Below are 24,646 nucleotides of genomic sequence, written 5' to 3' on the forward strand. Positions count from 1 at the left end.
ACACACAACCAGTTCTTTGGTTTTAAGTCGTAAAGGGGCATTCAGATCAAAGTTAATCCAACTTTTTTAGATTGTGAATAAACGAACTTTCACAAAACAGAACATGAATAGAAACTTTTCCCTAATGTATTTATTGTGGGGGTGGGTAGTTTTGGGGAGGGCCTGGGAAGAAGTTCTGTGTTTGCAATGAAAGCCTTGCAAGGGAACCAGAAAGCAAAACTGACTCGGCTATTTTCATTGTCCCAAACTCTGATAAATTCAAAAAAGTAAACCAACAGCATCAATAGTGAAAAGTAAATGGATTCGTAAATTTCTTTAACAGAATCTAAGGTGGCTTAATACAAGTGGGAAATTTTTGGGTTTGTTTTTCTATTTGTTTAAAACATGATATTTAAATGGCAGCGTTTTGTCTTGTGGGTGAAAAGGGTACGTTTTCTCCCTCCCTTCGGCCCCAGATTTTCAAAGTAGCAAATGTACTTTTGCACTTTAACTGGCTGCTGGTACATTTAAGTATTATATATTTTTACTATAGTAGTGCCTGGAGGCCCCGTTGTGTTACCCGGAGTTCTTTCAATCCAAAGCTCTTGGTAATTTTTACTCTGTGCGAGGTGGTGTCAGGAAATAAATCAGGGGAGACACAGCCATCTGATTGATAAATGGCTGGCACAAACAGGACAACACGAGTGCTTTCACTTAAAGCTAAACTTTACTTAGTCTCAAGCACTTACACACGTCCGCAACAGGTTAGTAAAACACCCCCAACCCTTGATAATTACCAAAGCTGAGTGTGGCTCTCAAGTGACACAGTGGCAGGCTTCCGGTGGCCAAATCTTCCGTCTGCTGGTGGGGACTGACAGATGTATCCAGAGGGAGAGTCCAAAAAGAGTCCCACTACCTCAGACTTTCTCCCCTTATTTATACATGTCCCTTAAAGAAAACTTGTTAAGTAAGCAGTTTAATGGTCAAGCAAGAGGTTCCTTTTGATTATTGATTAACTAGGAGTGGGTTTTTCCAAAGTTTGCAGCTTTGAGGCCCCAATACACATTCCTGGGGCACATTCTGCTCTTCTAAAATGCATGTATCAGCCACTTCAACACAATTCTTATCAGGAAGGACATGGGGTCAAGCTGCCCTTTCTGTGGCACCCAAAGACCCCCTCCCCTCCTGCCTTGGTTAAGCTAAGCCTGCTGACTTGGCTGCTTTTAGCAATAATCCATAGTGGTTTCAGGCACTTTACTGGTTTGCTGACCTCTCCCCGTACAGTTGGGGGATTGGACCTCCTTGGGTATGTCTACGTAGCTCACAGCAGTGAGCCTCGCAGCCTAGCTCAACAGAGGTGGGCCTCTGAGGCTCCTGCTAGCCCTCTACAAAGAGTTGCATAGACAGCGCTTTGAAGTTGCAGCACAGGCTGGAGCTCAGGCTCTGAAACCCACCCCCTCTCCTTTGGCTTCAGAGCCCAAGCCAAAATGTCTCTGCTGCTGTTTCTAGTGTGGTAACGTGAACCCCAGTCTGCCGACCTGGGCTGGCAGGCTTCCTGCTACGAGCTGTGTAGATACAGCCATTGCGTTAAGTGCTGTACAGACCGGTACGAAGATGACAGACCCTGCCCCACAGAGTTTACAGTTTAGATTCAAGTTCTTGTATTTGGTGCTTATAGCCTTTTACACTGAATATGGATCTCTTTTAAGTGATAGAAGTTTAGAGCCTCACTACCTGTAAGTATTTTGGGCCTTATCCCCCCCCCCCCCCCCAGCACCCGCCCCCAGCAGACAAAAAGCAGGTGGAGTGAGCATGTCAGTTGTTCAACATAACTTCTGTTTTGTACTTGCGGATCTTAATGTTTAGAGCAGAGGTGTGTGAGGAGAGGACATGCAGGGTCACGTGCAGCCGCAGATTTCTGCCAGGGTTGATATGTCCTGCCTTGAGCCCTGCTGCATACCACCAGAACCTGTAAATTGTGCACTGCCGCCCCCCCTCCTCCCATCGTCTCTGGTTTAGAGGAAAGAGTATTTCGGTATGAAGTCTTTGGACAGGGGCTATCATTATCTGTTTGTACAGCATCTTGCAGTATGGTGCCCCAGTCTGATTGGTGTCTAAATACTATCATAATAATCATAATATAGAGTGACAAAGGAGAGATGTAAAAGTATATTTATTTCCCCCATGAATCTACTTTCTGTTAGGCTTATTATTCTTGAAAAGAAGTAATAGCTACAGTTGTGAGAGACCAACCTAGAGGTTTTTCGCAGGAGTGGGTGGGTGAGATTCTGTGGCCTGCGTTGTGCAGGAGGTCAGACTAGATTATCATAATGGTCCCTTCTGACCGTAATATTTATGAATCTATGAATCTTTAGTGTGTAGAATCTGTGATGTCTCTGTTTAGGGAATGTTTTCTGAAAGGCTCTGTGCTCTTCACTATAAAAGAGCTTGGTACTGCTCTCTGTCTTAGAAATCCAGCTGGAAATTATGACGTGAACAATTGCTTCTGGGTATTTTTGTCAGTAAAAATGAAAGAACTCTGAAGACTAGAAATTGCTGTTTGGTGTCTCAGTGACTGGGATTAGTTTCAAGTGTGCCTCACCTGTGCCCAGGTGATCTGAGCCAGCTCATGAATGCAGTGTTGTAGGGATTCAGAAGGGGAAGTGCAGTTTCTTCTGTCTAGCAGAGCTCTATTCTGATAGGTGCACCCATCCAGCAGGATTTGTGTTAATCTTTTGCAGGGTCATAGTATCATTTTCATAGCCATCCCCGTCTGTTTCCACTTCTCATGTTCATCTGTTCCTAGATTGTCCCCATGTGGCAGACAAAAATGGCTGTTCAGTGTCTGTTATAGACCTGCTCAGTCTGCACATCCTTCCCCTCCTGGTAAAGAGGCTCCATGGGAGTGGAACCCATATCATTTTGTTCCTCAGGGATAGGGAGGGGGATACAGGGACTCCTTGCACAGACAAGTGGAACGTGCACCTCCTTTGCAGTATGCTGCGCTCTTCTGAGGATTTGTGCACGGCAATAGGATTGGGGGTGGGGTGGGGTGGGGTGGGGTGGGACCAGAATACAGGGTCTGCCTTCAGAGGCTACTCCAGGTACTGATCTTAATAGCTTGTCCAGAGGAGCTTTGAAGCCACCCTGTGGTCTCTAGTCCCCCCGTTCCCCCCCTCCACCCCCAGTCTGGCTTTGAACGGGCCTCTGGAGTTGTCCCTAGGTGAGAATCATAGAATCATAGAATATCAGGGTTGGAAGGGACCCCTGAAGGTCATCTAGTCCAACCCCCTGCTCGAAACAGGACCAATTCCCAGTTAAATCATCCCAGCCAGGGCTTTGTCAAGCCTGACCTTAAAAACCTCTAAGGAAGGAGATTCTACCACCTCCCTAGGTAACGCATTCCAGTGTTTCACCACCCTCTTAGTGAAAAAGTTTTTCCTAATATCCAATCTAAACCTCCCCCACTGCAACTTGAGACCATTACTCCTCGTTCTATCATCTGCTACCATTGAGAACAGTCTAGAGCCATCCTCTTTGGAACCCCCTTTCAGGTAGTTGAAAGCAGCTATCAAATCCCCCCTCATTCTTCTCTTCTGCAGGCTAAACAATCCGAGCTCCCTCAGCCTCTCCTCATAACTCATGTGTTCTAGACCCCTAATCATTTTTGTTGCCCTTCGCTGGACTCTCTCCAATTTATCCACATCCTTCTTGTAGTGTGGGGCCCAAAACTGGACACAGTACTCCAGATGAGGCCTCACCAATGTCGAATAGAGGGGAACGATCACGTCCCTCAATCTGCTCGCTATGCCCCTACTTATACATCCCAAAATGCCATTGGCCTTCTTGGCAACAAGGGCACACTGCTGACTCATATCCAGCTTCTCATCCACTGTCACCCTTAGGTCCTTTTCCGCAGAACTGCTGCCTAGCCATTCGGTCCCTAGTCTGTAGCGGTGCATTGGATTCTTCCATCCTAAGTGCAGGACCCTGCACTTATCCTTATTGAACCTCATCAGATTTCTTTTGGCCCAATCCTCCAATTTGTCTAGGTCCTTCTGTATCCTATCCCTCCCCTCCAGCTTATCTACCACTCCTCCCAGTTTAGTATCATCCGCAAATTTGCTGAGAGTGCAATCCACACCATCCTCCAGATCATTTATGAAGATATTGAACAAAACCGGCCCCAGGACCGACCTTTGGGGCACTCCACTTGATACCGGCTGCCAACTAGACATGGAGCCATTGATCACTACCCGTTGAGCCCGACAATCTAGCCACCTTTCTACCCACCTTATAGTGCATTCATCCAGCCCATACTTCCTTAACTTGCTGACAAGAATACTGTGGGAGACCGTGTCAAAAGCTTTGCTAAAGTCAAGAAACAAGAAGAGAGGTTGTATATTTTCTTTGAAGAGTCTTGCTTGGATGAGCAGCTGCGGAGGTCAGAAAGTGGCTCCAAGCCTGGCTACAGGGTGTAAGTTATATTTTAACCTTTGGTTGCAAATCCTTTAACAAAGTAGAGGAAAAACTCTTTGGAGTTTTCCACTGAATGCATCCGATGAAGTGAGCTGTAGCTCACAAAAGCTTATGGTCAGATAAATTTGTTAGTCTCTAAGGTGCCACAAGTCCTCCTTTTCTTTCTTTGGAGAACCTGATTTCTCTAAAGAACGTACTTTCGTCATGTGGCACAAAGCCGTGTAAAAGAAAGCAGCCCCCATTTTTCCAAGCACAGCACTTCTGCAAGCTTACTCAGGGAGAATATATTCTCCCCACTTACAAACTGATAGTTGTGAAGAGGTTCTAGTTACAAGTTGCATTCTCACAACAACTACCCACCGACCTGTGGTTTGGCTATCGGGTTAGGTTCACCCACTAAGGAGGCAGCAGCATTCCTGATGATGTTGGCACCTCCTCGGCAGATATTAATAGTAGCATGTCCTGGGCGCCTGCTTCACAGTTTAACTGTTAGTTCTCCAGCTCTCTACCCCTCTTCTCCTCGCAGAAGAGACGTTTCTAACACTGACAAATCGATTTATCTGGGTATCAAGAATATCTAGAGTTGTTGTTATGCTTACAAAAAATTTGGAAGGGATATTAAAGCTCATGCTCTGGGGCTTAAGGCAATCCATAACTGTTAGAGATCAGGGTGAGGCCTAATGTGAGGGGCAGATGATCACCTCCACTGCTGCGGAGTTATTGCACCTTCCTCGGAAGAGTCTAGTACTGGCCACTGTTGGAGAGAGGATATTGGACTTGGTGGCCCTTGAATCTGTTCCAGTCTGGCGATTCCTACGATCCTGGGGCACTTCTCTTGCCTTTGAGATCTCTGATTCTTTTGGAAACTCGTTCCTCACCCTCATTTCTCACTGGCCTGCTATAGAGTCCCGGGCAAGCAAGGAACCACTCGCCTTCATGACAGATTCTCTCTCTTTGCTTTGCCTGCAGGCCAGAGGAAGGTACTATGTTTCTCCTCTGAATTTGCTCTTGAGGATTTTGCCTAATCTGAAAGTAACTTCAGTAAGAAACCAACAGCCTGATTTCCCAGAACTGTGCATTTATCTTGCTTGTGCAGTAACAAAGATGATGCATACAGTTAGATGCTTAGCTAGCCACTTGTGCATGGTATGTGACTGCACAGATTAGTCCTGGAGTTTTGCCATTGCCACTCAGTTCTGAAACTCAGGAGGTGGGGATGAGAGCCAATGGCACACTGCAGAGAGCGCTCATCCTGTGGAGGAAGGTATGCTGCAGGAAGCAAGTCCTCTGTCAAAGAGAAGGCAGGCAACTCAGTGTGTGGTCCCATAGAAGGCCATGGGGTTGGTGCCAGCTTGCAGCAATTGTTTCCCACAGCTTCCCACAAAGCACAGCAGCTTTACTTCAGAGAGATGAGCGAGGACTCTAAATTTTCAAGATCCCGTAGGCCTCCATGCCCAGTCCATGAACACTCTCCACGTACATACCCGTCCTCTTCATAAGAAAATATCCAGAGCCACAGACTTGTCTCCGCATTCTGGGTTTTTTTGGGGGTTTTTTCGTTTTTTTTTGCTCAATGCCTTGTAATATGTTTACAGTTTTTGTTTTAACCTGATCACTGCTAGAGTACTGAATGTACTCTGATTTGGCACAAGTACGTGTACTTCCTGCATACGCGGAAGGAAGTTGTTTTCCTGGATTTAGAGTGACCCAGATGTCTTTTCAACATGTCAAGTTGACCTTGCGGAGATGTGCGACGACAGGCTGTAATGTGGGAATAGATAGAGGAAGACGAGCTGGGGTGGAAAGATAGATTTGTGAGTCATTGGCATGGAATGATAGGTGAAGCTATGGGAGGGCTGTGATTACCTGGAAAAGAGTAAGGGGCTGAGGGTGGATTCCTGATGAACCCCTACAGAAGTTGAGAGGAGAGGACCGCTACCTATAAAAAGGGAGGCCCTGGAGGGGTGGACAGAGGTAAGAGGAGAACCAGTGAGGGGACAGTAATGGAAGCCAAGGGACAAGAGGATGTTGAGAAAGTGGGTTCTGTCAAGAGTGTCAAAAGCAGCAGAGCAGAGGCTGATGAGGATGGAATAAAGGACTTGCTCTTTGATCAAGAGGAGATGCTTTCATTGGAGTGGTGAGGCTCCAGGATTGAGCAGGTGAGGTGCTCAAGGCAGTGGTTGTAGATGGCGTATTCTGTGAGTTTGGAGGTGAAGAGTAAAAGATGGAGGGGGAAATGAAGTTGAGGGGCTGCTTTATGAGGCTAGGTAACGCACCTGAGGCCATGCCTGTTTTGTCAGGGCAAAGAGCCCAAAGAGTGTGAAGGGTTTTAAATGGTGAGAGTGGGGGTAAGCAGGATGAGGAGGTGGGGGAGGTTAGAAGTGGAGAGCAGATGAGAAACCTACATGTTGGTGACAGAGGATGGAGGAGATCAAAGGTGCATCTTGGAGAGACTCGAGGGATAGTCTGCGTCGAAGAGAGCCGGGTGGAGATTTGGACTGGCAAAAAAAAAAGTCATTAGAATTAACAGATTAAAGGTTGTGAAAGGGGCAAAGGAGGTGAGTAGTAGAGGTCAGAGAGAAAGAACTTGGAAACTGAGATCTTGTGGAAGGAGCAATATTGAGCGAAGAACAGATCAAGCAAGCGGCCATTCTGGTGAGTGGGGCAGTTGATCGAAAGTTGGAGATCAAAAATGGTGAGTTGGTTGGAGGCCAGGGTTTTTCAGATGGGATCTCCACATGGAAGTTGTTGCCACAGCAGAGGATGGGAGATTGACACCTGGATCTTCCTCATTTCCTCTCCTCGCAGTGTTGAAGATGGTGGAACAGAAAAACGAGGAACATAAAGACTATAGCAGCTGTAGCTGTGATGTTCAGCAAGTGAATTACTTCCCCCCATTTTCTTCCTGATTTTGTCCACTCCCATAGCTCAGTAATTTAGATTGTAAATTCATCTGTGCTGGGATTGTCTCATTTTATTTGTAAGGCACTACGTACACCTGCTGTGCTGTATACGTAACTGGTTCTGAAATCATCTTTTCCGCATTTATTTCTGATAGTTGGGTGGCCTGAGAGCCCCACCCATAATATATTTTTCCATGTGTGGGGCTTGAGGGGAGTGACCAGGTAATGTCCTACATGGAATTATCATGTCTGCGATTTCCAGTATCCTCTGACAGCTTTTTAATGCCAATCCGAGGAATGCTTTTCAAGCCACAGTGAAAATCTTGTAATTTGGGTGGGTAATATGGAACACCACAAAATAAAACCACAAACAACCTATGTGGAACAGTACCTTGTGCCTTGAGAATTATATTGGGGGGGCATAGCTACAGTTTCAGTGATAAATGGGAAAGTATGTCCTTTCCCTGTGTTTATATCCTAAGCCTGGCTGTGGTCACAATTGGTCTACATTACAAAAGTCATCACACGCTTTAGCATGATTCTCGGTTTCTTCTCAAGTATTAGAAAAGCTGCGTAAATGGATTTCTGTACCTGGTAGCATGTTGTCCCACTGCTGGGTCACAGGGCAACTCTGAAATCACTGCTACTAAGAGTATGTCCACACTGCTCACATTACAGCATGGCCACGCTGTGATGTGGGCAGTGTAGACACACCTTATTGCTGGGGGTCAGCTCTCCCAGCGATTTAAAAAACAAAACACCACCACCCCGAATGAGTGGTGCGCTCCCGGCGAGAAAGTGCTGTTTATACTGGTGCTTTTCAGGCTAAAACTTTTGTCACTCGGGGGTGTTTTTTTGCTCTCCTGAGCAACTAAAATTTTAGCGCTGAAAGTAGCAGTGTAGATACAGCCGTAAAAAAGAAAACTGGTGGTTCTTTGATGTCCTTGGTGTATTCCCATTTGTGTTGCTGAGCCAAGGGGCCCTTCTAGAAGGACAGTACTGGTTAGTACTGCACAAGCTACCGGCAGGCACTGGATGTTTGGAGCAGAGGGTTGAAAAGGCCTACGTAACTCCAGTTTCTTCCTTTGGGTGGCTAGCTGCAGATGTAGGGCCTGTCGCTCTCTGTGCACAGACTGACTTTTGGTGTGTGTCAGATAGAGGACGTATCAGATATTAAACTGATAAGAACAGATACTACACTTGATCTTAATAGTTCAGCTAAATTGTGCCATAGCACGCTAAATATTTCTAGTGATCCAGAGATCAGTTAGCTATGGCAGATCCACTTTGTAAGGATCTGGTTAAGGTCAGGTTTAAGTGGTATGCATCATACTCCTTCATGTTCCCTTAGGTTGAATCACACACTCGCTGTTTGTTTTGCCTGCGGGAACCACATTCCCTGGATTGCTGCCTGGATGTAATTGTGACTTGGGCCTGTACCAACAGCAAGCGGAGTGGAGGCTCAATGTCTTCTTCACAGCAAAGGCCTTATGAGCCAAGTCTCTGGATCTGGCATCAGCTCAGCATCATAAGAATGGTCATGTTAATTCAGACCAATGGTCCATCTAGCCCAGTATCCTGTCTTCTGACAGCAGCCAGTGCCAGATCCTTCGGAGGGAATGAAGAGATCAGGGCAATTAGCGAGTGATCCATCCCCTGTCATCCAGTCCCAGCTTTTGGCAGTCGGAGGTGTAGGGACACCCAGAGCATGGATTTGCCCCCCTACCATCTTGGCTAATAGCCACTAATGGACCTATCCTCCATGAACTTACCTCATTCTCTTTTGAACCCTGTTATAGTGTTGCCTTCGCATCATCTCTGACAGCGAGTTCCACATGTTGGGTGAACAAGTACTTCCTTATGTTTTAAACCAGCTGCCTGTTAATTTAAGTGGTGACCCCTGGTTCTTGTGTTATGTGAAGGGGTAAATAACACTTCCTTATTTACTTTCTCCACACTATTCATGATTTTATAGACCTCTGTTGTATTCCTCCTTCATCGTCTTTTCTAAGCTGAACAGTCCTAGCCTTTTTACTCTCTCCTCCTGTGGAAGCTGTTCCATAAACCTCATCATTTGTGTTGCTCTTCTCTTTATATTTACCAATTCTAATGTATCTTTTTTTAGATGGGATGACCAAGAGGTGTGGGCATACCATGGATTTATATAGTGATATCATGACATTTTCTATCTTCTGTATCCTTTTCCTAATGATTCCTAACTTTGTTAGTTTTTTTTTTTGACTGCCATTGCATAATGAGCAGTTGTTTTCAGAGAACTATCCATGATGACTCCAAAATCTTCTTTGAATGGTAACAGCTAATTTAGACCCCATCATTTTGTATATATAGTTGGGATTATTTTTTCTAGTGTGCATTACTTTGCATTTATCAACGTTGAATTTCATCTGCCATTTTGTTGTTCTGCCTCTGTGAAGGGATTCACAAAAAGAAAAGGAGTACTTGTGGCACCTTAGAGACTAACCAGTTTATTTGAGCATGAGCTCACGAAAGCTCATGCTCAAATAAATTGGTTAGTCTCTAAGGTGCCACAAGTACTCCTTTTCTTTTTGCGAATACAGACTAACACGGCTGTTACTCTGAAACCTGTGAAGGGATTGAGTAGGCTGCCTTGGGCTTCAAAGCTGGGCAAGTTGGGAACTTGCTACCAGATTATCATGCTTGTAGTTCTGAAATCTGTGACTGCTACCAAGCAGAAGCATTGAAGACCCAAGAACCAAGGCATCAGCATAGATGTGCTAAGGCTGACTTCAGCTTTTAAATGAACTTAAAAGACTTTTCATCAGAAACTGTAGAACATTGGTAAGGGATGCAAAAGGACACAAGGAGATGGCCAGCGGAGTCAAGGACAATAAAGAATAGGGTTCTTTTAAGTATATTGGGAACAAAAAGGAGTCCTAATAGTGATACTAGCCCAGTTCTTGATGGAAATGGTAGAACTGTCAATAATGCAGGAATGTTCAATAAATATTTCTGTGCGGTATTTGTGAAAAAGGTAAATAATATAAACAAAGGATCATTAAATACTTTCCATTTCAACAGTAACTGATGAGAAGGTTAAACAGCAGCTATTAAAGTTAGACATTAAAAATCAGCAGGTCTGGATAACTTGCATTCAAGAATTTTAAAAGATCTGTGGAGGAGCTCTCTGGACTGTTAATGTTGATTCTCAGTAAATCTTGGAATACTGCAGAAGTTCCAGAGGACTGGAAGAATGTTGTTACAGTATTTTAAAAAGGGTAAAATGGACAACCTATATAATTATAGCCCTGTTCAGTGTGACTTAAATCATGAGCAAAATAATGGAACAGCTGATATGGGACTCAAGTATAAAGAATTAAAAGGGTAATATAATGTCAGACAGGATAGGGTTTATGGAAATGTATTTGTATTATCATAGCACCCTAGAGCCAAGCCCCAGTCATAGATAAAAAAAAACGAGGGTCCATGTGGCACTTTAGAGACTAACAAATTTATTTGGGCATAAGCTTTTGTTGGCTAGAACCCTCTTCATTGGATGAATGGAGTGAAAATACAGGAGCAGGTATAAATATGTGAAAGGTTTGGGGGTTGCTTTACCAAGTCTGAGGTCAGTCTAACGAGTTAAATCAATTAACAGCAGGATACCAAAGGAGGAAAAATAACTTTTGAAGTGCTAAGAGAGTGGCCCATTACAGACAGTTGACAAGAAGGTGTGAGTAACAGTAGGGAGAAATTAGTATTGGGGAAATTAAGTTTAGGTTTTGTAATGACCCAACCACTCCCAGTCTCTATTCGGGCCTAATGTGATGGTATCCAGTTTGCAAATTAATTCCAGTTCTGCAGCTTCACATTGGAGTCTGTTTTTGAAGTTTTTTTTGTTGAAGAATTGCCGCTTTTAGATCTGTTGTTGAGTGACCAGAGAGATTGAAGTGTTCTCCTACTGGTTTTTGAATGTTATGATTCCTGATGAAACCAGTCATGGATCAAGACTCCCTTATGCTAGGTGCTGTACAAACACAGAACAAAGAGACTGTCCTTGCCCTCAAAGAGCTTACAATCTAAGTACAAGACAAGAGACAACAAATGAATAGACAGACCCACGGGGGGCCGGGGGGCAAGTAGTTTATTTTTGATCTTGTCCAACTGGATATCTTTTTGTGAAGATTACACTTTTGTTTGATAATGGTAATAGTGTTGATGTAATATACTTAGACTTCTGCAAGGTGTTTGACTTGGTACCTCACAACATTTTGCTTAAGAAGATAGAACAATACAAAGTCAATATGTAACATATTAAATCGTTCAAAAACTTGTTAACAGTTGATAGGTCTCAAGATGCAGTTGTAAACACGAAATCATCTAGTGGGTTTCTGCAGAGTTTGATTCTTGGCCCTGTGCTTTTTAATATTTTTATAAATGATGTGGAAGAAAGTAAAATTATTACTGAAAGTTTGCAGATGGCCCAAAGATTGGGGGAGTGGTAAATAATGGAGAAGACAGGTCATGATATAGAGCAATCTGGATTGCTTGGTAAGCAGGGCATAAGCAAATAATATACAGTTCAGTATGGCCACGTGTCAGATTGTACGTCTAGGAACAAAGATGCAGGCCTTCCTTACAGGCTGGGGGACTCTATCCTGGGAAGAAGAGACTCTGAAAAAGGCCGGGGTGGGGCATGGTAGATAATTGGCTGAACATGAGCTCCCAGTATGACGTTGAAGTCAAAAGGGCTAATGCCATCCTTGGATGTATAAGAGGAAATCTCAAGTAGCAGTAGGGTGAGTATATTGCCTCTGTATTTGGCACTGATGCAACCATTACTGAAATATTGTGTCCAGGTCTGATGTCCGCAATTCCAGAATGAGGGTGAAAAATTAGAGAGGATTCAGAGAAGTGACTGGAAGACATACCTTTATAATGAGAGATTCAAGGAGCTCAATCTATGTAATTTAACAGAAATCTGACAAGCCCGCTATTATTATTCTAGCACACAAAGGTATAAAAAAGTCCAATGACCGGAAGCTGAAGCTAGACAAATTCAGACTAGAAATAAAGTGCAAATTTTGAACAGTGAGGGTAATTTAACCATTTGGAACAACTTACTCCAAGGGTTGTGGTGGATTCTCTATCACTGAAAATTTTTTAAATCCATATTGGATGATTTTCTAAAAGATCTGCTTTGGTTCAACCACAGCTATTGGATTTGAGCAGGGATTAATTCAGGGAAGTTCTGTGGTCTGTGTTATGCTGGAGGTCAGACTAGATTATCACAATGATCCTTTTGGTCTTAAAAGCTGTGAATCAGTGCCAGGTATTTTCAGAATGCCAAAGAAGGTTGGCAGACTGCATCCTATCTACTTGACATTTGCATAACATCCCTGTAGCAATGGCAGCTATTGCTTACATGGAAAAGTAGAATCGGGAAAGGCTATAGTGTGTTATATGTTTCAACTTCTAAAAAATGCAATTGAACAGCTGGAAGCAAAGAGGGAAAAGCCAACACTATGTGATCAGCCATATCTCTGGGGACACCAGTAAGCGCTTCATGAGTCACAGTGTGAGCGAATCTGTCCTTGGTCTCTAATGAGAATCTCCATATTTCCTAATGGTATTGTCAGGCCTGCAATGTCAGGAAGACCCTTATCCTGTATTCTGACCAAGTCACTCTACCTCTTGGCTTCGACACAGACTACTTCTGCGCTGATTCACTCTGTAGAAGTGCAAAGTGATTCTCCTGCGCTCTAGAAAGCCAGTCAATGTGAAAGGTTACTCTCAGAAGTGGAGAAAGTTTTCCTCTGTGGGCAGTGGATAACAATCTATGTTCCGCCTCCATATCTTCTCGTTTGGGCTATTCGCTCAGCGTCGTCTTGTCTTCAGTCGAGCTGCACCTGTCTGCCATCTCAGCATGTCACTTGCAGTGGATGGTTCTGCGACCTCCAGTTGCCTGACAACCTCCGGATTTTGAAAGGGCTGGTTGTTGTCTTCTGAAGGTTAGAGGATCTGTCGTGACATGGAACCTTGACTTGGTGCTGACAAAGATGAGGGATTCAGCTTTAGAGTTCTTGGGCTACTGCTCCTTATTCCTCCTAGTGTTAAAATCAGCATTACTAATCTGGGGGAGGAGTGCGTTGTGTGCTTCAAGGGTTGAGCCTCCTTTCTCCTCATTCCAGGGGGATGAACTTGCTCTGTATCCTCATCCTGAGTTCTTGCTAAAAGCAGTGTCCGAATTTCATCTATCTCAAGTGGTTTATTTCCCAGATTCCTCCTGTAACCTCACTCCATATCCAAGGTGCCCAGAGAAATGTGTGTTTCTATTTTGGATGGGGATAAAACAATTAGGAATAGATTTCTTGTAACCTTTGGATGATCGGTGGAAGGGAGATGCCACTTCCATTCAGCACCTGCCTAAGTGAATTAGGCTGTACGTCAAAAATAATGTACCTTAGCGAGGGTGACAGCACCTGCGTGACTTAGTGCTCACTTTACTGGAGCTGAGATAACATGAAATCCCTGTGAAATGTTTCCATCATAGAAATCTGCAAGGCTAATCACTGGGGTTCTAATCACATATTTGTGCAGCACTACTCTCTTAACTTTGGCATCTTGATCTTATACTATGAGAGAGCAGTTCTGTGATCCATGATTAGTTAGAACTCATCAGCCTACCTTCCCTGAGGGCTGAACTGCTGGCTAGACTCACACAAGCAGGACAACGCAGAGGCTGCCGTGGAGTGAAGATTAAGGTTACTTATGAGAAATGGTGGCTATTTTAAGAATGTTGCCTCTGCATAGTCTCACTGCTCATCTACCTTCCCCTCTTCGTATGAGTTCTGCTTACACAACGCTCTGGGGGTTAGTGGTAGGAAATGAGGGAGTGGGGACTGCGCAGTCCTTTATAACCTCACCTCTGACCGACTGGTGCTGCAAGAGGCTGCTGGTGCCGTCCAGACAGGCTCCCGAAGGGTTCTACCGCAGCAGCCCGGAGGAGTACATCCCACAAGCATGAATGTGTAGAGACACCAGTTGCAGTAATACTAACTGTATTTTTCTGAGCTTGATTAGGGTAAATGTTAGCACACTGGTGGCACCCCAAGACCCCTGCCAGAATTAGGGCCCATTGTGCTTGGAGCTGTACAACCATAGAAACAGCCAATCTCTGCCCCAGAGGGCTTGCAATTAATTGCATTGTGCTGTACTATAATACAAGGCCTCACTACGTAAAAGGCCATTGTTTATAAGGCTATGTCCGATGCCCTTGCATTATGATTAAATATGTCTTAACTTTCTTATTTTAGGCCAGAAATCTTCATACAGGAGAGTTGGCTGCTGTAAAAATTATCAAGTTAGAGCCAGGTAAGTTTTGCATTCTTTCCCAGTACTGTTGGGAGGCACGTACTCTGTCACTAAACACTGCCATTTCCCCTGTATATTTGTGTTCACACAGCAGTAATAGGGCATTTGCATTTTATTACCATTCGCTGAAAAAATGGTGGTTGCAGTAGTTTCAGTGGTTTGGTTTCAGGAAACGCTGCAGAATTATTTAAAGCATGGTACACAATTACCTTTAGTTATTTCCTTTTTGTTGTTTCTCCTTCTTTCTTGTCTGTTTTATCTATCAGCTATTAATTTATAACGGTACGGTTTGTTTTATTAGTTTAAAGGCAAGAGGCATTTCTCCCCTCCCCCCCATAAATTGTTACAGAATAGCCTGTACATTAATGTCTGTTTACAGAGCTAGTGTTCAAACCTCTCCTGCAGGCACAACCCCCCCTCCCCCCCACAAATACTCTATGGGAGAGGCAGAGAGGAACAGGCAGTGTTGCTGCCTTCCATCTCTCTTGTCCTTTCCCTCTTGTCCCTCACCTCCACCAAGCTTCCTGCTAGGGATGCTTTTCTGGGCAGCGATGACTTCCTGTCCCAGTTCCTTTGATTGCAGCCTCCTCGGTTCCCATGGTCTGTGTGAGTCATTGTGTGAGAGCGGAGAGGTAAGGGGGAGTGCAAGTTCAGATTGAGGGAATTGGCTAATACCCATCTAGCTGTGTTAGGAAAGACCGTCTCTCTCACCCCTGCATGTTAATGTGCTGCCATTTTTCTATCCTGGGCTGATGAGAGCGCTGTAGATTTTCTCCTATCACCACCCTATCCCGGTGCAGGAGAAGATAAGTCATTGCCCAGGATACCTGTTGATCTGAAGACTGACCTTGAAGTCCTGCAAGGAGAGGTGAAATCAGGAAGGGTGTCCACAATGGAAATTGGGATGAGACAATTAACCTGTTCCTGGAGTGTGAGAGAATTCCAACTCCTCTCCCAAAATGTAATCTGTATCACCTCTGAGTGCGCAGTGTTAATATCCCACTTCTTGCTCCCCTCTTCATTTTCAAATCCCTCCTTATAATTATCTTCCACGTATCCTTTCTGTGTTTGTCACTCTACAACTTGCTCAGCCTGATCTCTTGCCCCATGTTTTGTGTGGGATGCAGGACCTTCTTTGCTGAAAGCTGCAACTCTGCAATGTGCTGTTCCCTTACACCAAAGTGTTTTTGTGGCCTTCAGGGAAGGAGTACAGACTTTAGAGGGGTGATGGGAGGGAGCCGGGGAGTGAGTGTGTGTGTGTGTGTGACACAGAGAGAGAGAGCACATGCTCGTGCTAGTGAGTAAGATGTGGATTTTATGTTTGTTTCCTGGATTTTTTTTTTTTTTAACTGCAAGGTACCCACAAGTTGTGAGCAATGGATATCTAGAAATTAAAATGTATTTGTCTGCAGAACCCATCTTAAAAATCAATAAGGCCTTCTTGAAGGTCAGGCTAGATGGTCAAGATGGCATTTGTTCACACAACGCACAGTCAACCTGTGGAACTCCTTGCCAGAGGTTGTTGTGAAGGCCAAGACTATAACAGCGTTTAAAAAAGAACTAGATAAATTCATGGAGGATAGATCCATCAATGGCTATTAGCTAGGATGGGTAGGGATGGTATCTGTAGCCACTGTTTGCCAGAAGCTGGGAATGGGCAACGGGATGGATCACTTGATGATTTTCTGTTGATTCCCTGTGAAACACCTGGCATTGGCCGCTGTTGGAAGACAGGATACTGGGATAGCTGGACCTTTGGTCTGATCCAGTATGGCCGTTCTTTATGTCCTTCTGACCTTAAGGTCTGAGTCTTCTGCAAATGCAGCCCAGCGCATGTCTGACTAGGTTTGGATGATTAGAACTCTATTCTAATGGCTGTGGCTCTGACTCAGCCCCTGCATCGTTTTACATAAACACCTTAATTCTAGTAGTCGCACTCTCGGAGCCCATTTATCCCAAACTAGAGCTAATTACCTGCTTAGATATTGGAGAGGTAGAGAACTGGGACCCAGGAGACCTGGGTCCTTTTCCCAGTTTTGTTTCTGTCTTGCTGTGTCACCTTGAACAAGTCACTTCACCTTTCTGTGCCTCTTGTCCTCTCAACTCTTGCTGATTTCTCTGTTCAAACTGTAAGCTCTTTGGCATAGGGACGGTCTCATACTTTGTGTCTATACAGTGCCCAGCACAATGGAGGCTTGACCTCAGTTGGGGCCTCCAGTTATGTGCTGCTACTCGCAATTGTTCATTGGCAAAATAGGAAGTTCTTGTTTACACATGTAAAATGCAGCTAGGGCTCTTTCTAATTATGTGATGTTAAAGGAGAGGAAAACAGAGTCAACGTTAGTTTATACATAGATTCTGGTCAGCTTTATCCACCCACGTTTTCTTTTAGATAATACATCAAGAGGCAGTAAATCTTTCTTCCGACACCCTCTGCTGATGTACCCTAAATCGTAACCTCAGCTGGGGGCGTCACACTTACTGCAGAGAACAGGTTCTGCTTTCAAACACAAGGCCTGTGGATTGGCAGATGAGGCCCAACAGGTACTGCCAGCCTGTAGTGAGAGAGTTAAAGGCCAAATTTCAGAGTAACAGCCGTGTTAGTCTGTATCCGCAAAAAGAACAGGAGGACTTGTGGCACCTTAGAGACTAACAAATTTGTTTGAGCATAAGCTTTCGTGGGCTACAGCCCACTTCATCGGATGCATGCAGTGGAAAATACAGTAGGACGATTTTATATACACAGAGAACATGAAATAATGGGTGTTACCATGTACACTGTAATGAGAGTGATCAGTTAAGGTGAGCTAATACCAGCAAGAGAGAAAAAAAACCTTTTGTAGTGATGATCAAGATGGGCCGTTTCCAGCAGTTGATAAGAACGTGTGAGGAACAGTAGGGGGGAAAAATAAACATGGGGAAATAGTTTTACTTTGTGTAATGACACATCCACTCCCAGTCTTTATTCAAGCCTAATGTAATGGTGTCCAGTTTGCAAATTAATTCCAGTTCAGCAGTCTCTCGTTGGAGTCTGTTTTTGAAGGTTTTTTTGGTGTAATATTGCGACTTTTAGTTTCCGGTATAGGGTGGTGTTTATGTGACCATTGTTTATGTGCTTATTAGGACTGTAGTGTCCAGGGAGTGGATGTCTTGTGTGGACTGGTCCAGGCTGAGGTTGATGGTGGGATGGAAATTGTTGAAATCATGGTGGAATTCCTCAAGGGCTTCTGTTCCATGGTCCAGATGATGATGGTATCATCAATGTAGCGCTAGTAGAAGGCAGGGCAATGTTTTTTATGGAGAAGAGAGGGGTGGATTCAGCCTACTATGAATGCAGTAAAACTGTCCCCCTTGAGCCCTTAGGTTTCTGCTCCTGATCCAAATGAAATAGACCAGATGGTTGTATGTTTTTATGTGCTGCTTGGAAAGCTGTGAGGCAGGGACTTAATCCTCTGTTGTTAGAGGGAGGTGTGGGGAGGGAAAGAACCTTCAGAAGCTAGGGATTGTCCCTGCCTGTGCACTTCACTTTGAGTAGCAGAGTGAAACATACAACCAGGTGACCCATTTCACTGCTGCTTACAATACTACTGTAATTAGCAATGGTGATTATAGCTTTGTAAATTTCACTGTACTGCTAGCCTGACTTGCCTCAGGCAAGTGACTTCTATTCAAGTTTTTTAGATGAGTTTTTTTAGTCAGCTCCCAGACTGCTGCGCTGGGCATCACAAAATGGGGAAGAGATGGCCAGCCCTCTGTGGAGATAGAGGTGGTTAGGGACTATTTAGAAAAGCTGGACGTGCACAAGTCCATGGGGCCAGACGAGTTGCATCCGAGAGTGCTGAAGGAATTGGCGGCTGTGATTGCAGAGCCATTGGCCATTATCTTTGAAAACTCGTGGCGAACGGGGGAAGTCCCGGATGACTGGAAAAAGGCTAATGTAGTGCCAATCTTTAAAAAAGGGAAGAAGGAGGATCCTGGGAACTACAGGCCAGTCAGCCTCACCTCAGTCCCTGGAAAAATCATGGAGCAGGTCCTCAAAGAATCAATCCTGAAGCACTTGCATGAGAGGAAAGTAATCAGGAACAGCCAGCATGGATTCACCAAGGGAAGGTCATGCCTGACTAATCTAATCGCCTTTTACGATGAGATTACTGGTTCTGTGGATGAAGGGAAAGCAGTGGATGTATTGTTTCTAGACTTTAGCAAAGCTTTTGACACGGTCTCCCACAGTATTCTTGTCAGCAAGTTAAGGAAGTATGGGCTGGATGAATGCACTATAAGGTGGGTAGAAAGGTGGCTAGATTGTCGGGCTCAACGGGTAGTGATCAATGGCTCCATGTCTAGTTGGCAGCCGGTATCAAGTGGAGTGCCCCAAGGGTCGGTCCTGGGGCCGGTTTTGTTCAATATCTTCATAAATGATCTGGAGGATGGTGTGGATTGCACTCTCAGCAAATTTGCGGATGATACTAAACTGGGAGGAGTGGTAGATAAGCTGGAGGGGAGGGATAGGATACAGAAGGACCTAGACAAATTGGAGGATTGGGCCAAAAGAAATCTGATGAGGTTCAATAAGGATAAGTGCAGGGTCCTGCACTTAGGATGGAAGAATCCAATGCACCGCTACAGACTAGGGACCGAATGGCTAGGCAGCAGTTCTGCGGAAAAGGACCTAAGGGTGACAGTGGACGAGAAGCTGGATATGAGTCAGCAGTGTGCCCTTGTTGCCAAGAAGGCCAATGGCATTTTGGGATGTATAAGTAGGGGCAGAGCGAGCAGATCGAGGGACGTGATCGTTCCCCTCTATTCGACATTGGTGAGGCCTCATCTGGAGTACTGTGTCCAGTTTTGGGCCCCACACTTCAAGAAGGATGTGGATAAATTGGAGAGAGTCCAGCGAAGGGCAACAAAAATGATTCCGGGTCTGGAACACATGAGTTATGAGGAGAGGCTGAGGGAGCTGGGATTGTTTAGCCTGCAGAAGAGAAGAATGAGGGGGGATTTGATAGCTGCTTTCAACTACCGGAAAGGAGGTTCCAAAGAGGATGGCTCTAGACTGTTCTCAATGGTAGATGACAGAACGAGGAGTAATGGTCTCAAGTTGCAGTGGGGGAGGTTTAGATTGGATATTAGGAAAAACTTTTTCACTAAGAGGGTGGTGAAACACTGGAATGCGTTACCTAGGGAGGTGGTAGAATCTCCTTCCTTAGAGGTTTTTAAGGTCAGGCTTGACAAAGCCCTGGCTGGGATGATTTAACTGGGAACTGGTCCTGCTTCGAGCAGGGGGTTGGACTAGATGACCTTCTGGGGTCCCTTCCAACCCTGATATTCTATGATTCTATGATTACAAACCATTGCTAGCATGAGTTCCTTCTTAGGAGGTGCTTGCACAGACTGCTGGTGAAGACCTTGTGGGGGTATTATTTTTAAGGCTGGATTACAGTATTTCTTTATTCTATGAAGTGTTTGCTCACATGGCCTCAATGATGCAGTCTATTTAGAATGCAGCAGCTCACATTCTTTCAGGTAGACGTGGCTGTCTCAACATATCACACTCATCTTATTAAAAATCTCTGCATTGGCTTTGGGGGAGATTTTGTATTTATATAAAGTTTTTACTTATTTTGAAAGTTTTGAATGGATTTTGTCCAATGTATTAGGGGCGTTTCAGATTAAACAGTAGTCAGGCTGTAGTACTGTCAGCCCTGGCATCAGGTCAATGCGAAAAACTCTTCCAATTAATTTTGGAGCTCTTGCAGAGAACACAACTCCTTTCAACCCAAACCCAGAGTGTAGCAAATATGGTATCTTCAGTACAGCGTTGAAGACATTTGAGTATCTAAGTAGGCAGAATGGAACATTTGGTGGTTGAGGTAGGGGGCTAAGTCTTTGCATTTAGCCCGGAGGACACAGCTAGAGATGAGATTGATTATGTGCTGTTAAAAATTCTGAATGTTGCTGACACTAGAGAAATGAAGGAGCTTGGCTAACTTTGAGTTCTGTATGGTCCTTTTCAGCTGAGAGGGATGGTCAGCATAATAGGGGACCTCAGAGAAGAGGAAGGAAGCAAATGAGGAAAAGAAAGAATGATGGAGCAAGTGATTTATATATTCATAGAATCTAGGGCCACAAGGGACCACTGTGATCATCTAATCTGACCTCATGTATCACACAGGACAGAGAACTTCCCAAGCAGATCTTTTAGAAAAACGTCCAATTTTGATTGAAAAATTGTTAACAATGGAGAATCCACCACGACCCTGTGTAAATTGTTCCAAAAGTTAATTACTCTCCCAGTTAAATGTATGCCTTATTTCCAGTCTGAATTTGTCTAGCTTTAACTTCCAGCCATGTGCACTGAATCAGAGGTGAAAAAAGGCTGCCCAAAATCAGGTGGTAGCTGAGAAATTCTCACTGGGGTATGGGACCCATAGAGAAGACGACCCAGAGAAAGAAACTGCTTAATTTTAGGATGGGAATGGTTTGTGTTTTGTTCCCATTACCAATCTAACGGTGGTAATTGGATTAGCAGGCAAAAGAAACTTGGAAGTAAAACTAAAGTTGCAAAATTGTTAAATCTCTTCTTCCACCTGGCTTGTCCCCTTCCTCTAAACAAAGGAAACTAACTCCCGCCTTCATCCCCCCGTTTAGAAGGCTTCAGTCCTGAATTTGTTTGACCGTCTGTGCAATGTGCTAGCTCAGCTACCCATTACTTAGACCGTACTAATAAAATTGGACTAGACAGTGTTTTTCACTTCTTTTGGCACAGACTCTGGAGAGCATTTAGCCAAAAACATTCTGGCACGCTAGTGACATTTCCCAATATTCACTGAGTTCAAATGCTTCACATAACTTGAGAGCCAGCTCAATTTCAGAAACTAATTCTCACTGTACTCAGTATTTTCAGGAGACCTGTGCAAAAGCCAAAATTATGTGAAACACAAAAGCCACTTCCTTGTATGGGTTTAGCAGATGAACTGATGGAATAGCAGATGCAGAAGGACAATTATTTGTCAGTATAATTCTTCTCTGCGGAGCCTTCTCTTTAGGAAAATACAGTAAAAATTACTTTTGAAATTAATGGGAATCTACATTGCAAATACTGCTGTACCATTAAATAAAAACACTGGGAATATTTGACTTATGTTTGTAATGCTCTAAATAGACCCCTTTACAAATTTACTGAAGTATCTAGTTGCTGGTTTTCATTTGGTTTAGGGAGAATTGGTCTGATGTCTTTATTTTTCTTGTAGAAACATTCTGTTTGGGGCAAAAGAAGCTAGTTATTGTATTTGAAGTTGGACTATTGATGTATCTTGTACTATGTTGATTGAAGTTGGAAGTTTGGAGATTTTACTGCCATAGCAAATAACTGTACACACGTGTGGAGTTTGGCTTTCATAAAGTCAGAACAGGGTGTTTTGTTTGCAATGTTAGTTTCTGCACTTTGTGATTCATGTTCTGAAGTCACTTTTTTTTTAATATTTGATCATATCTGTTGAACTATTACAGCCAGATCCTCAACCACTGTTCTGGCCTCTTTGGCCCATTCTTGCAGGAGCTGGAAAGCTGCCTTAATAAGGAATATGTTGGGGATTGAAAGAGGGTGAGGAGAGATTGTTGGAACAACCATTGTCTACTCTGGCAATCCCTGGCTGTGTAGCAGTCCCTAGGGGGCCATTACCAGATGGTGTAAGTAGGAGCAACCCTGAGACTGCTTTAATTTAACATGTGGCTGAACTGGCCCTGGCAGTCCCTAAGATCGGAAGAGTATGAAAATGACTTTGTTACCTTTAACTTTAAGGTTTGTTGCCACCACCTTGTGCTGAGTGCAACCTCGCTGTACTTAAGAATCTGGTCCGTAGTGTGTGACCATGTTAGGTTGGTGGTTTTTTTTTGTTTTTTTTTAAAAGCTTCATGAGCTATGAAGTGGTCTGGTGTTGGCCCTGTAGCCTTTCACTTCTGACACTTGGATTCAAATGCTGACTCTTAGTCTGGTCCCATTCTAATCCTGGTAGATATCATTTCACTAAACAAGATCACTATGCAATTTGACATGATAGATCATTCTTCGCTTACGACACACCCAGAACTTGAATTGCAGTTTTAGGGGCATACTGGAGGAGTTTGAGTGAGACGGCGCATTCGAGTAAGGTGTCGTGTAAGCAAATTGATCAATATGGTTGGAGGTGGTTCGTTGTCAGGGTAGGCCATGGCTTTGAACTGGCGCTGAACATTCTCTCTCTCAAGGGCTTGGCTGGCTCGTTCTTTCTTGCATAGGCAGGGGTCTAACTGGTCACGATATACGGGGTCAGGAAGGAATTCTCCCCCAGGTCAGATTGGCCGTGGTCTTGTGGGTTTTTCCACCTTCCCTGCAGCGTGTGGGTCACTTGCCAGGCTTATCTGGGTATAACCATTTCCCTGGCATGTGGGGCCCTCAAGCACTGATGCCCCTCGGTCCCTCCTATTCTCTGTCTCTGGCACATAATGGTCTAGTCTCCTATGGGCTGTAATACTTTGGTCTCATTTATGTTGTTGGGTTAGTTTGGGGCACTGGATGGGGTTGGTGGCCTGTGATATACAGGAGGTCAGACAAGGTGATCTAGTGCTCCCTTCTGGCCTTAATCTCTATGACCGTAACCTTCAGTTTCATGAGTACCATATTCATGAGCTTTTGAACAAACAAACCTCTTTTCAGGATATATAGAAAGCAAAACAGAATCAACATAGTGTTTTTAATTGCTATTTGTGATGCAGAAGGCATGCAGTAATGCACAATTTAAATTAATGCAATAAAAATACCAAGTGCTGTGAAATGTATTTCTTGAAATCTAGTGTCATTTTATTACTTTGATTATTACATATTATGCATCTATGAGTGTTCTCATAATTAACTATTCTTATGTCAGATAGCTGTGTGTCTCGGTTATACATTTTCCATTCTCAGCTTAACCTTTTACTGGCTGTGTGAAGGGGCACTCACCTCTTGAGTGCCTCATTTTGGCTGGGAGTGATATTGCAGTCCGAATGACACCCTTCCAGGGCGTTAAAGAGTCAGTCAACGGTCCATTTGCTCTCACTAGGATCTTCAGCCCTGGCTCTGGGCCACTTAAATTCAGCCCTTTGTTCAGGCTCCCAAATAGGCTCCATCCCTTCTTGGGGTTTATGCCACTTCGTGTGGCCAGGAGGGGAGCCCGGGCCCACCACTAATATCGGCTCCAGCCCAAGAACCTTATAAACGGCAGCCATGTAATGCTTGATTCAATTCATTGCTGCTTCTTCCTTGAGCCTCTTCCTACCTGGACCCTGTAGGTTCACCGTTATCTCAGTACTAAGGTTCTTAGGTTCTCTCCCTGCAAACCCAGCTATGCAAAACTCAACCAGAAAACAAACTCTGGCTGTCCCTCAGCTCCCTTTGCCCAAAGAGGAGTGTCCTTCCTCGCCCCTCTCGTCCAAGGTGGGAACTGACCTCCTAAGGCCAGGCAGCTCCTTTTATCTGGGCCAGCGGGCCCGATTGGCTATTACTAGCCTCTCTAGTCCTTGGAGGACTGGGTCTATGGTTTCCAAAATGGGTGCTCTGGAGTCTCTTCTTTAGGTAAGATTAGAGAACCCTCCTTTGCTGCTCTTTTCTGCTCAGCTCGCTGCTTTTTGGGGGAGCGGGAGGGATTGTAGGAGCGTTGGGCCCAGCAGAGTGTCTCGGAGGCCAAACACACCCCAACACAGACTGGTACAGAATTAATGAAATCAAGAAGGCAGCAGCATGGGAAGCGATTGAGGACAAGATGAAACTGGGAGGAAAGTTGGGGATGAGACAGTTCAGAAGCCAGAATGGAAAGCAACAGTGACCCGAAAGCATGAGACTTGGGAAGAAGGCAGACTGGGGTGGGAAGCATCTGCTGTTCCGTGGCTGTGCGAGGTTCAGGGGCCTGAATGCA

At 44.5% G+C, this 24,646-nt stretch overlaps 1 protein-coding gene and 1 pseudogene across 4 annotated transcripts in view; one reads left to right on the plus strand and one right to left on the minus strand.

Annotated features, from left to right (window-relative positions):
• The window catches only part of MAP4K5 (mitogen-activated protein kinase kinase kinase kinase 5), an 89,456-nt gene that overhangs the window by 12,206 nt on the left and 52,604 nt on the right, over nucleotides 1–24,646 (plus strand). For 3 of the 4 annotated variants that reach the window (XM_073350194.2, XM_073350197.2, XM_073350196.2), the window contains exon 3: nucleotides 14,657–14,714. The exons of the other annotated variant lie outside the window; for it this stretch is intronic. In XM_073350194.2, the coding sequence (XP_073206295.1) occupies nucleotides 14,657–14,714 (58 nt within the window). The remainder of the gene's footprint in view (nucleotides 1–14,656; nucleotides 14,715–24,646) is intronic. 4 annotated transcript variants of the gene reach the window in all.
• On the minus strand, nucleotides 8,500–8,583 carry LOC144930709 (U2 spliceosomal RNA; annotated as a pseudogene).

This window comes from Lepidochelys kempii, chromosome 6 (genome assembly GCF_965140285.1).
Source record: "Lepidochelys kempii isolate rLepKem1 chromosome 6, rLepKem1.hap1, whole genome shotgun sequence".
NCBI classification, from domain to species: Eukaryota; Metazoa; Chordata; order Testudines; family Cheloniidae; genus Lepidochelys; species Lepidochelys kempii.